At 39.1% G+C, this 13,848-nt stretch overlaps 1 protein-coding gene across 3 annotated transcripts in view; it reads left to right on the top strand.

Moving 5' to 3' along the window:
* pald1a (phosphatase domain containing paladin 1a) overlaps positions 1 to 13,848 on the top strand; it is a 59,213-nt gene that overhangs the window by 36,336 nt on the left and 9,029 nt on the right. For all 3 annotated transcript variants that reach the window (XM_044337132.1, XM_044337133.1, XM_044337130.1), the window contains exon 19: positions 7,740 to 7,895. In XM_044337132.1, coding sequence (XP_044193067.1) covers positions 7,740 to 7,895 — 156 coding nt within the window. The remainder of the gene's footprint in view (positions 1 to 7,739; positions 7,896 to 13,848) is intronic.

Here is a 13,848-nt window from a genome sequence, read left to right as displayed (position 1 = left end):
AACTGCTAATTTGTGTGAACAAATTATCAAATGTTTTATGTGATAGTTGCCTGGATCTGTAATATTTTGAGTGTAGTTTGTATTTCAATTTCCTTTGTCTGTCATGTTCAAACAATCTAATTATATTACCATCATGAATTGCTAAATGCCACATTTTAGCAGGTTAAGCTCCAATAGCTGTTAAACATGCAACTAAAGATGCTCATTATAGCCTTGTGAGCATGGTAACATGAACATGCATGTTACTTATTCACACTTTTGAGCATTCAGTGCAAACCACAACTTAGTCAAAGTCCAAGTAAGGCTTAAACTGATGAACATCTTGCGAAGTTTGATGATGTAGATCTGTCTGAGATGTCCTAAAATGGGAATTGTACAAATGATTAACTTTTCTGAGTCATGGAGTGACATGTTGGTGCCAGCAGAAAGGTCAGTTATACATTTTAGTGAAGATGAGTGACATGTGAAATCCATTTAATATGTACAGCACATGGACAGAGAGGAAAAAAACAGCTAAGTTTTATCTTGGAGCATCCTTTATTTCGGTTTGATGTAAATATCTGATACACTGTCCCATTATCATTCAGCTGAAATGGCAGCTGTCACCTTTGGCAACCGAAAGTCAGCCTGGACGGAGAGTATATCTAGAAATTGCAGCTGGACCCTGGTTTGGGTCCATTTAATGAACCTACCTGAAAATCAGTGTGTGTACTTGACTTTGAGTTGTCTGTACATTGAGTCAAGGAGCCATGTGTAGGCTGCCTGTCCACTCTAGACAGGTTGGGGTTTGGTTTAGGATTTGGGTGGGAGGTGTTCTGCAGGATCTGATGAATGGCTGCTTGTGCTAACCTGGGTGGGAAGGGCCAATATGGATTGGCCTCTTTACCTCGGCAACCCCATCAGCTGGTAATTGGCACCATATGTCAGGCAGACAGACCTCTCCATAATGTGCACTTCTCAGTTCAGTCCTCACCCACAAGAGCCCACAGAAAGGTCGACCCTCAGCGCTTGTCTGCCAGCGTTCAAGGATCAGACTGTGGTGCTCCCTGCAGAAGCTCTATGATACGTTTCTTTACAGATGAGCCATCCTTGATGCATTTTTTAAAAATGCCAGCATGGTAGTGGTTTTACATCATTAGTACAAAAGAATTGTAGTTTTTATAATTTATGTTGAGGTCCACTTGGAGGCCACTGCTTAAAATGAATTTCAGATTTTATGTCCCCGTGCAACTGCATTAAAAACCACAGCACAGAATATCTTCTAAAGGTGAAGAGAAAAAGAGAAGGAAACTCAAATATGAATGCACCAGTGTCACTCTTGAGTACAAACATCAAAACAATGTTAAAGCACAGAGAGGTTGTGGTAAAATTTTATTTTTAAAATCCAGTTTCTCTGGGTGGCAGTTGTCTGTATTCATAGTGTAGAAAATATAACCAGAAGTCCCTGCTTTGCAAAAAGACAAATTAGTACAAACTACTGTAGCTTCTTGTTTTCACACTAGTTGGAAACTTGTGAAAATATTCTTGTATTTCTTCAATAACTTTGGCAGATTAGCCCAAGTTGTTCCTATTTGTTGTTTACTTGCATATTACACTTTTGTTTCTCCTCTCATTTACTTACCAAAACCAATGAGAAATCCCTCTTTTCTCAGCTGCCTTTTCCACTTATTCAACATGCTCAGTCAGCTGAACAGCCACCAGTAAAGAGTAGATTAGTGCCAACGGCGCTGAACACACCGCAAAGACAAGGGCAATGGATGGACACAGACACCGAACAACACTCTAATAACAGTCCTGCAAAGGCTGATGGCAGACAGTTGACTTGGTGTGTTCATTACATGATTAATATAATACTTGTTGCACTAATTTAAAACACATCTTCAGAGAGATTCACAGCAAAGGATGGACAGAAATCGCTAGTGCCCTGAGACACTCTGGTAAGTGAAATGTGATTTGATAAATCAATAGCACAAGCTCGCTGGCAATTGACTGACATTCCTGTGAGTACAGTATGTGTGTAGAGGGAGGGGGCGTTGGGGTTCACATCATTTTTTAATAAGCCTGTTTGTATGAATGCTGAGCATGCATTATTGTTGCCTTGTCTTTGAGTGCAATCAGTTACAACAGGATAAGATTGTACTGCAAGATCAACTGCGAAGGACCTGTGATTACTCAACATGCTGCATACCAGTGTGGCATCTTTTTATACCAAACCTGATGACATGCAGTATCCCTTTTTACACAAGACGTGGGCACATTTCACATATGTTATTCGGGGATTGTTCTGAAACTGGTCTGAGTTGTTTGCATAAAAAAGACAGAGAATGAAACAGTTGCCTTGGGTAGTATTAAATCCCTCACAAATAGAGAGCAAGTGTGTTTATTTTGTTCCTGCAAAGTGCATTTATATTTTGGATAATGCAAATAAGATTTTGTTTCATGGAAAGAGATTGTTATAGAGAACTAAAGCTGTGATTGCCTGCAGCATTTTTACCTTCAAAAAGGATAAGGTTAACACAGGAGACAGAATAGAGCTTAAATCTAATGTAATACACATCAGCCCTTCATACAAGTGTGATTAGTTTAATGTTGATATGACTCACAAACAAACAGGCATTATAAAATGCAGGGAATATTTTAATGTACCACTAAATCCACTTATAAAACTGTGTCACTGAATGAAATTGAAAACCTGAGCACTGCTCTTAAACTATTTGCCATTTTAAAAAAAGCATCTTATCCCAGATGTCGTTTGCATGCTCCATTGCAGTTCCAATGTCAGCTGGAAGTGGAACATCCCTCCAATTTCCAGTATTGTTGAGAGTTGTTTTGCCAACAATTTTCTTGCTTTACAAGCATATGGAATACAGGCTTGTGGTTCATTTAGATATAGACATACAGTAGATGCTTTGTGGCTGTACTTGACCCAGTATAAAGAGGAAATGTCATGTTTTTTGTGATTTCTTGTCATTTTTAAAATGTTATAATGTCAGATGTCTGTGTTAAACATGGTCAAATCTCCCAAACTTGAGGTGAGTGTATGTAAAAATGCTCCCTAAAAAGTCTTGTCAACCTGCATATTTCGGATCAGATTCAGGCTTCAACATGTACATTGAGACGTTTCCATTTCGAGTAAAGAGTGAGGAAAAAGAAGTGAAATTCTACTCCTGAGCTGCTGGAAGTCTGCTGAGATGCAGCTTCCAGTAGCTAACCAATTAGAACAGAGTGGGCTCATCGAGAGGGCGGTCCTTAAAGAGACAGGAGCTAAAACAGCCTGTTTCAGACAGAGGCTGAACTGAGGGGCTGCATAAAGGACCAGTATAAGATAAATAAAAAAAATTTTTTAACTGTAAACCACACAAAAATATACCAGATGAGCCCCAGAGTATAAATATGGACATTTTGAAATATGGAAATGTGCATGATACATCCCCTTTAATTACTGTACAACCCCATTATGTCTTGTATCTGTATTTCCTCTTTCACTTTTTCTCTCTCTATGGCTACTTACTTACTTCACTGTATATCTGTCCAGGCAGTAACAAATTAAACGCATCATTAAATATAAATTGCAGGTGAATTATTAGTAAATGTGGGCATTTTAATATACTCACAAGTGAATTTCATGCTTCATAGACGCAAGATGCTACGGGATAAAAAATAGACCTGGGGCCACGAGTGAGATGCTCATTTTCCCGTAGGACATGGGCTAAAATGGCAGTAGACATGACGGAATGATCTGAAACTTGATTCATGATACATACACAATTTTTAATTTATTTTGTGTTTATGTGTACGTTTGTATGTTGTCTCTCTCCATACAGTGAATTTGTGGGTTCTGATGTCAGACTCTGAACACATCTGTTAATACGTGCTTTAGATGGCTCAATGTATTGATGAGTAATTTCCTTAAAAGGTTGGTTTAATGACCTTTGCATTGGATATGTATGTGTATGTCTGAAAAACAACTTGAATACTGTAAACTTACCAGAAGACGGTAAAACATTACTGATCTGTAGTACTTGTATTAAGGAGCTGTCAATAAGTCGCACATTTAACAGAAAGGTGTCTCTGCTCTCGTGAGCGTTTGTGCAGCGATAACATACTCTGGCTCCACTTCTTTTTAAACTTTTCTCTCACTTTCACATTGTCCTCATTTGGAGCACTGCTCAGCCAACCAGCATTCCTGGACTCTCTCAACAATGGTATGTGGTCTGTGTTTGGCCAGCCTCCCATCTCACACAGCAGAGCTGAGGACATACATTATCACACCTCAGCAGCTGGCTGAAATATGGCTTTCTGCCTTGATAGCAACTGACCAGTCACCTCCTTTGTTCTGAAAGACCAGGCAAATGGCAGGATGTTGCAGTTTCCACTTTTTTTTCCTCTCTTCCTTTTCATTGCTTTAGTAGAAATGTTTCCTATTTATTTTTAAAAATGTATGAAGCCTGTTGAGTCCGACAGAATTATTGTTTCATCTCAGTAGAGCAAGTAAGAAATAGGTTTTTATAACATGTTCAAGACCTTTTAGCTTGTCGAAATAAAACAGAGAAGTGGATATGATTATCAGCACAGCACAGGATCATCCAAGACCCTAAAAATGTAATCTTTGTAAATACAAAACTTTCAAGGCTGTCTCCTTTACATGGAATGGAAGAAATTTACTCTTTCTTCACCACATCTTCCCCAACATTGTTTTCTGAAGGAATTTCTGAGGGTGCACGAAAGGCCGCCCAACCACACATATGGCTCAGTTGATGTAGACAGACAGATGGCAGACACAGACTTAGGTCTCTGCAGATTGTAGAGGTGTGAATTATGTAATCTGAGTGTGTGTGTGCGTGTGTGTGTGTATGTGTGTGTATATATTATGAGTATTTGGCCGTGGCTTGTGCATGGATAGCTGCCAGGCTTTGGCACTGTGGAGTTTCAGGATAAGAAATGAAATGCTGAAAGCCCCCTGGGGGTGCAGGGCGCACAGGGTAATCGGGTTCAACAGGATTCACCTGCTCTCCCACTGTAGTCCATGTTAACTTAGAAAGATTAGGAGAAAGTGAGGTGCATGTGTGCTTTCTTTGTTCATCTGTGTTCTCTGACAGTTGATAGACAACAGACAGCACATCGTTTCTTTGCCTAGGTGTAGTTTCTCCTCCGCTCAGTGGCAGATGCTTGGATAACTCAGATCCAACCACGGCTGTTTGGGAACGGACAGGAAACCCTACTCATTCCCCCTCTCTCTCTCTCTCTCTCTCTGTTGCGTCATTCAGCTCTGGAATGATCGTATTATGGTGTGCTGTGCACTTTTCAAATTACCCTGAGTACTAGCCCACCTACTTGGTAAACTTTCATTATTTTCTGTGCAGCCCCAAAATGTCTTTAATATACTTCCCTAATTTGCTGCGAACCGTGAGCTGATAAGATTTTTACCCTGCATTAACCATCAAAAACAAAGACTACAAGCAGTCAAAATGCTCATTATGATGCAGACAATAATCTGCCGGAAGAAAGTGTCTGCTGACAGTTCATTGAGCTATACTACACCTCGTCCCCACTTGTTACTTTCTCTTAACCCCAATTGACATGTTATCCAATCCAGCACACACCTCACATTCCACCACACAGACACAGCTGGATGGCAGACCTTGCCACTTGATGCCTGGAAGTGCTTGAGGCTCTAAGCAATCAGAAAAAGAAAAGCAAAGAAGAAGAAAAAAAAGACGAGGGGAAAAAAAAGGGAAAACATCTTGACACCAACTCTACACTGTCAGTGTTGTCACAGCCTGTAATTGAAGAGCAACCCAATTACCAACTTTTTTAGAAGTGGCATGCTAATAGAGAGCTGCTTCATTGCAAAGTTTGGCTTTGCTGGTCTGATATTTTGCAAGAATTTTTTAATTATCTTGTGTCCAAAACTGACTTTTTCCTCTGCCTCCTTTAGACAGTGAATTAGTACTGTGAGAGTACCATTATCTTGTCTCTTGAATACCAATTGAGGGAATTATAGGAAAATCTCATAGTTAGGATAATTGCACTGTTCTAGTGTTCCTGACCACAGGGTTTCACTATGAAATAGTAAATTATTTGGTAATTATCATAAGAACAACTACAGTGTTTATTGATAAAGTGGAGTTTAAGGGTCTTTGGAAGCACAGGGAGTAAACAACCATTATGAGTACTAGGGTGTACTGTGGGTGACAGCTTTTGATGGCTTGCTAACTCCTTCTGCCAAATGTCAAATCTGCCAAAGGGTTTCTACAGTAGATAAAAAGGGGAAAGGAGATGACAGAATGTGATGGGAGATGATGGTCAGCCATATCATACACAGTTTGAAGTTGTCTAGACAAAAGCACTTTACTTTACATAGCTGTGATAACTGTGATCACGTACGATGTTTAAATCACAAGGTATTGGAAGGTCTCTTACAGGCTGAAATAGTGGGTGGTAGAAGGTAGAAAAGACAATAATCCATCATAACATGCGATTTAAACAAGTGACGCTGTTGAAGCTTATATATTTTCCTACACTTAGCTGCGTTCATATTACCACATAAACCTGTATTAAGTTAAAACATTTATGTTAACACAAAATGTAATTACTGGTGAAATGTTCAATCCAACTCTGCAGCTTTATACAGCTTTAAGCTTGACGTTGAATATTAAACTGTTAGCAGCTGTTTTTAGCCGACAAGAAAGAATATATCTACCTGCCAAGCAAAAAGAGAGAGTGGTGAAGAAAGTAAAATATCTAGCAAAAGTGGATGTAAACCAAACTGGAGCTACAATATTATACTGTAAGTACTATATATTTATCAGATGGGAAGAAACATAAATCCAAATGATTTCCCTAATGTGATGTTGAGGTGAACGTATGTACAAAATGCTACCGGAAAGTTAAAAGCCAGGGCTTCAGCCCACTCTGAATGATTCTTTTGTAATGTTACATCTACTTCCTCCTCGTGATGACATCAGATTATTCACATATATGTTTGTTGTTCTATGGGTTGTTCGCGTTGTCTACTCATATATTTCAGATCGGATTTAGGCTCAAACATTTTAACGTATTTGAGGAGTTTCCATTTCGAGTAAAGTGCAAGGAAAATAAGTGAAATCCTAGTTTGTTTACATTGCCTTCCTAGCTGCTGGAATTCGGCCAAGACGCAGCTTTTTAAAGCTGGCCAATCAGAACAGAGTGAGCTCACTGGGAGGGGGGACTTAACCTTACTGTACCTTATAAGGTAATGACACTTAAAGGGGGGCATATCAGGCACATCTCCAGGTCTATATTTATATTCTGGGGCTCTATTGGAATATCTTTGAATGATTTACAGTTTAAAAAAACTCCTTATTTATTATTATTTATCTTATACTGGCTCTTTATGCAGCCCCTCAGTTAAGCCTCTGTCTGAAACAGGCTGTTTTAGCTCCTGTCTCTTAAGTTATTGGACCAGTTTGTATGTTAGTTCATTAGCAGGATCAACTCCTTTCAGTGAAATTGCACTATTCACTATTGAACATCAATGATTTTTCTGTGAATTGCTGCACTTAACCTGAATGGAGCAAATGTGGCACTATTTTCTCTTGGTTGTCACTGTTTTTTAATGCTGGTCCAAATGCTAACAACATTTTCTAGAGTAAGATTTTGAAAAAGGTACGCTCTTGACTACAGTTGTTGCTGTATGAAGAAAACTGTGTTGTGCCCACTTGATAGACCAGGAGACCTTTGTTTGCCTCTTTTCTTAGATCAAAAGTGGTAAGACGGAGAAGGAGTGTCAGCAGCTGCTGCTGAGGAGCCTGCAGTACCTGGAGCGCTACATTTACCTCATCCTCTTCAACACATACCTGCATCTAGAGAAGAAGGACTCGTGGCAGCGCTCCTTCACTGTCTGGATGGAACAGGTACATGTCTCACCTTGATATTTGTATATGTGAATTTGAATTCCTTGCAAATGAAAATACACATATAAACAACATAGAATGTGATTTATAACAAGGCAGGAGTCAACCACAAGAGAAAATCAGAACACATCTTCTGTTAAACCACTTATTGAATTTGCTTGTTTCACTATTAGAATTCCATTAGATGGAAATGTCAGGTTAATGCAATGTCAAGTTAATGCTGTTGGTAATGAACCTTTCCTTGCATTGCCCTCGGAAAAAGCAAGGCCAGCAGTGCCATCTGCATGTTGGATCTGTGCTCTATTGCCTTAAGGCACTACAGGAGGGTGAAAAGGTCCGCTGGTGGCCTTTGAGACTAATTTGCACTTTGTCACTTGCTGCTATACACTGGTTTTCTCAGTTTCATCATAATCGTGGCACGGAAACACATCTTTTACCCAAAATGCTACGTGTCAATAGCTTGGCGGATAAAAAATGGAAAGATAAAATGACGGAGAGTTTTTCTTTCTCTATACCTTTGCTCAGTTTGTGCACATTGTGAACCGGTTACCCGAGTTGCATTTGGATTTTCCTCCAGGAATTTACAAGCTGGTTCTGGTTCTATTGTGGCCTGGTTCTTCACACACTGAACTTCATAATGTCTCGGCTCTGTGTTTTTGTTGGTACATTAATCGTTTGGCCAGCTGTGTCCCTACAGTAAAGTCGAGAATTTATGTGCATTCCAAACAAATGAGTAGTGTATAAGTGGTACCCAACACACACACACACACACACACACACACACACACACACACACACACTGCAATTAAAATGTATGTTGCAAGATGTTAAAATCACATGGTGGTAAAAAATGAGCAGTTTGGCAGGTTGACAAACATATTTCAGTGTGGTAAAGAGTGAATTTTAAATGTAAAATAAAGCCGCAAGCGGCAATCAACTTTTTACGCTCAACAGACGGAAGCAGCTCAATCGGTCAAAACTAAAGCTGCAAGCAAAACAGTCAGGTTTCAGGCTTGACAAAGTTGACCAAAATCACTCCAGCTAGTTTAATTTTGCTTGAAGAATTTATGAGACCAAGAACATGCTTGCTTCATCATTATAATGCATGGAGCAGTTCAATAATTGCGCACTCAAAGTTCCATCATTCATCCCCCCTACATTGGATTTGAATGAAACTTGGTGTGTATGTTCAGGAGATTGTGCTGGATGTCTCCAATGAGTTTAATCAGGATTGCTCAAAGGCATCTTGAGTTATGAGCAAATATGTGATAGGCCACACCTACTTGCACCAATCAATATGGCACTTCAGATTTTGGTTAATGCTTGCACCCAGAGCATGCACACCAATTTTGGTAAAGTTCTGTTCCCTGAGTTTCCAGATACACATTTTTGTCATTTGTGGTGCTCCCTATGGGTTTGGCTCAAAATGCTTTGGTAGACCTATTCACAATCACAGACTCACATTTTGTACCAAAATTTATGATGATTGGACAAATGGGTAATGAGTTGTGGCCAATATTTATTAAGCCCCGCCCTTTGCGAAGATATTTTGGTTGATGGCGGCCATGTTTTTTGACCGATATTGCTAATTTACAATGGAAATTTGTATCTCCATCCCCCAAGGCGGTATACCAAATTTGGTTTTAATTGAGTAAAAATCCCAAAAGTAGATGTAACATTCCTCCTCCTATTTCTTGTGAAGCACATGCACATCATTTCCAGTTATTGGACCAGGTTCCATGGTATTAGCTCATTTCAGCTCACGGCAATGTGAGCCGCGGCAGAAGACGACATGTAATAATAATAAACTGGCACAAACACAGAAGGATTCTAACCCCTTCAGGGTTTGAACCCTAATAAATACCGTGAATCTGCATTATGTGGTTTCATTAAAATTTCTGTGCATTTGGTATTAATTAAAATGTGTTAGCTGTCTTGTGGTTGTCCCTGCTTTTGCATGGAGGCTCCGCAAAACCTCTTAAATCTGTTTTTGATAGAAGTTGCATAATTTCACCACAGATCAAGCATCAGCAGCAGTTTTACAGTATGTTTTTTTTCTTTCTTTTGGCCAAATGTGGAGTTTTGTATATGTGTGTGAAAGTAAACATACAGGCCTTGGTCATGATTTGGACTTGAGCCTGCAATATCGCAGCCATTTTCTATTCTTGTTTGCGAGCAGACGGCCTAGAGACACATAGCCAAGAACCTGGAATGTTTGAAAATCGCTGAATGAAAATCTCTTACTTCTTTGTCCTTATTGAGGTGGAATAAACTCAAAGAAAAAACGTGAAATTCCAAAATAGACTGGAACAATCGCTGTGAAAACAATTGTCACAGAAATATGTGCGGTCAATCGGGGCATATTCTTCCTGTTATGAATAGCAAATATATGTGGTGCATCAGAGTGACTCTAATGGCCCAGTTATGCCATGAGAAAATACAGGCGTGCACACATGGGACAGGAACACCCTGCTGTAAAGCAGGCAACAGAAAACACTTGCCATCAAAACATAACATCAAACTGTCATTCTCTGGATATTTCTGGATATATCAAGGTAGCCTATTTCTTTCTTCCTTCCTCCTTTCTATAAAACTGCCTTCTTGTGAATAAAAACTCCACTTAATTTTGTACATCAGCCTGGTCTGGTCACAGTATGGGAACACTTCACCTGATGACGGTGTGATAGCAACTGTCTAAAGCTGAAAGTATGAATAGTCATTAAAAATCAGCTGTTTGTGCTATGGATTTGATTGTAGACCAAATTTAGGAGAATTTCAGTCTGCAACCAAGTGGAAAAAGCCAATCATTCTGATATCACAGTATGGAAAATTTGTATTAAAACCTTCAGCTCTTCCATAGTTTGTTTTTAAATTTCACAAAACGTCTGCATAACATTGGTAAACCTGAAACAGTAATTCTTCTATTTGTTTTGATAATTGACTTGAAGAAACTCTGGCCGTAAAGGCAATTTAAACCGAAAAGGCAACTGTCACATTTTCCCTCTTATCTAAGACCTCACACAAATCATGCAACTCAATTGCTTTTTTCACAAGCAAGAACCTCCCTGACCTTTTTGAAACTTTGATACAAACACAATGAAGGAAGGGGACATGTTTAGGCCGCCTGAAAGCAGCTTATAAAAGAAGTGTCCTTGACAGAAATTTTATTCCAGATGATCTGGAAGTAACATATTCTGTACTAAATTGTTTTTATTGTGCTTATTCTGCCCTTTAAGTCAGGCGCATTTTAGTGTATAGCTGGAACTGCTGAAAACTCCAACCCATAACCTCTGAACTTCTTTGATAAACACAAGGTTCCTCTTCATTCACTCAAATGTACATTTAGACAGGGAGGCCACAGAGAGCGAGCTCTCTTTTACAAGGACACCCTGAATACATTATGAATATAACATATAAGGAACAATAAACATAATCGAAAAATATAAAAAGCAAATATGAACAAATAAGCAATACAATGTATAAGAAACAATGAAAACAATAAAAACACATAATAGGAAAACATATTAAGGTAATAAAAAGCAATATATGCACATAAAAGTTAAAGCTCAATTAAAACACATACATTCACACTGCCCTGTGTCAGCTAAAAGAGGTTTAAATGATTGAGAGGGATTAGCTTGTCTAATTTTACTATCTTCTGCAAGTTGTTGTAGTTGTGTGGAGCATAATATTTAAAAGCCAGAGTCCTAATCTCAGTACTAACACGTTGATTTTCAAGGACCAAATAGTGTTGGGACCTGGTGCAGTGTGAAATTGAGCTATAATTAATATAGTTGTTTATGCCACAGGTGATTTTTTAAGTGTCCTTATATCTGTTACTGCTGCCATGTTGGTGTTCATCCTGTCTTTTCTCACCTGAACGTGTTTTTTTTTTATAATCAAGGGGCACCATAATCAATCCACAGATATGACATTTTTAAGTATTTACTAATGTTAAGTATTAACAATTATAACTACTCTTACAGTATGAAGACATATTTTATATTATTACATCCGTGTTTTACTGTTATTCCTATTGTTAATCATTAACTGTTTTTACATCAACCTTCACTTATCGATGCCAGCAGGAGGAATTATAATTGTAAACAACATCAATAAAGACATATCTGTTTACAGCTACATTATGGAGTTACCCCAAATTTGAATTTATTGTGGCTGGAGCAGTGTTAACACCTCACAGGTGTTGGTTGTGATGCATTTTCATCTCTCACTTTCTGGCAACTCTGCTGCATCTCCCAGAGGAAACTGGAGCCGTGTCTGAACAGGAGGAAAAAAATGACCCAGCATGTCCTTTAAGATGTGCCCGTGCAGTCTGCTGTCACCTCCCTGGCCACTGGCAAGGTCTGAAGGGAATTATGTAACCAGAATAATATATAACAGCCATTCATCAACTCCCTGAAGAAGATCATTCAGATGGCACCAGAATATATCAAAAGTTATTTTCTGCAGTGGAACAGACAGAAATCAAGAGTTCTCTCTAGTTTTCACTAGAGCATTCAAAGCACTATCACCTGAACTTCAGATAAAGGTTTTTCTGTGACCACGAGGGAGTCGCAGCCCAAAATTCGGTTCTACTTTTTGAGCTGCTGGGGACTTGTGGCACATGAATAAGTGACTTTCTCTGCTGACTGAATGGAAGTCTAATCAATGGCTTACTAGTCAGGTGACAGAGGCTCTGCCATGATCACACGCTGTAGCCGATGACACTTCCGACAAACCCTCAGAGCCTTCAGGAGGGATCACATCTCCACCATCAGCCACAGAGTGTAAATGTGCTGAAAATCTATGCTGCTCAATCACTGCAGGCTGAAACTCCTGTGAATAACTCATCAAAATGAAATTACTGTCCTGGCTGCAGTCTGAGCTTACCATTGGATGGAGCTGCTACATGAGTTCAATCCAATTTCCTTGATGACTGGACATCTGACAGCGTAATCATCTTGACTGTGATCTTTCCCCACCCGTAGCTACTGACTAACTGCACCTGAAGTTAGAGGTCTGATCTTACAGCACTGACATCATCGATCATTTCTTGCTGTACACTTTTTCTAGGTCCCTGTCCCTCTGCTGTTTATATTTCTATGCTGCATATAATTACAGTACAGTATGTAGTTGACAGTGAGGCAGTAGCATGAAACAGGGAGGTGATATGACAGGTGACAAAGGTCTCCGGTTCGATTCAAACCAATACTAGTTTTCTTGATGAAAGTAACCAAAGTGCACACTGCTGAAATGACAATGACATGCAGGAAAGCATATCCAGTAATGCCTATTCTTCAGTATGTTTTTCTTTTTGTTCTTTCCAGCAGCAATGACTTGTTTTGATTGAATAGAAGTTACACTGTACCTACAAAAGGTAGGAATTGATTTGAACCAGTCAGGCTCTCTGAGGTAAGCCGGTTGCTCTGGCAACCAGTCTTTTTGGCATTAGGGTTAGGATTAGGTGTCATCTTAAAGCAGTCTTTATTCCAATTGATTTCTTAGCCCATAAGAGACTTACACAAAGGACAAAAAAGATGTAAGCTGTGACAGATGTCACATGGGCATTCTTACATCCAAAATCTTGTCTAAACTCATGTTTGTTTTGTTCTGTGTGTTTGTTTGCTGCACATTTTGCTGTTCACTCTGTCTATATTGTTTCCTTCGCATCCTTTGCTTTCACTGGATTATGTGGAAGTGACAATGCAGGGACCTGAATCTCACACAGATCATTCCAACACTATTCTCAAAATGAATGATTCATGACGAGATAGCTGCTGGCCTGTAGCAAAATCGTTAGTACAACAGAATTTAAATAAGGTCAGCTCTCAGAATGTTCTTCCAAAAATAGCTTGCGACATGGCCTGACCTCACCATTCCAAGGCTAGATAAAAATTTAAAAAAAAAAAACCTTTCATACTTTTAAACACAATTTTCTGTTTTTAAAAACATT

The sequence above is a fragment of the Thunnus albacares genome, chromosome 20 (assembly GCF_914725855.1).
Source record: "Thunnus albacares chromosome 20, fThuAlb1.1, whole genome shotgun sequence".
Taxonomy (NCBI): Eukaryota; Metazoa; Chordata; class Actinopteri; order Scombriformes; family Scombridae; genus Thunnus; species Thunnus albacares.
Note: the sequence above shows the minus strand (reverse complement) of the source record. Positions and strands in the feature narration are given on the sequence as shown.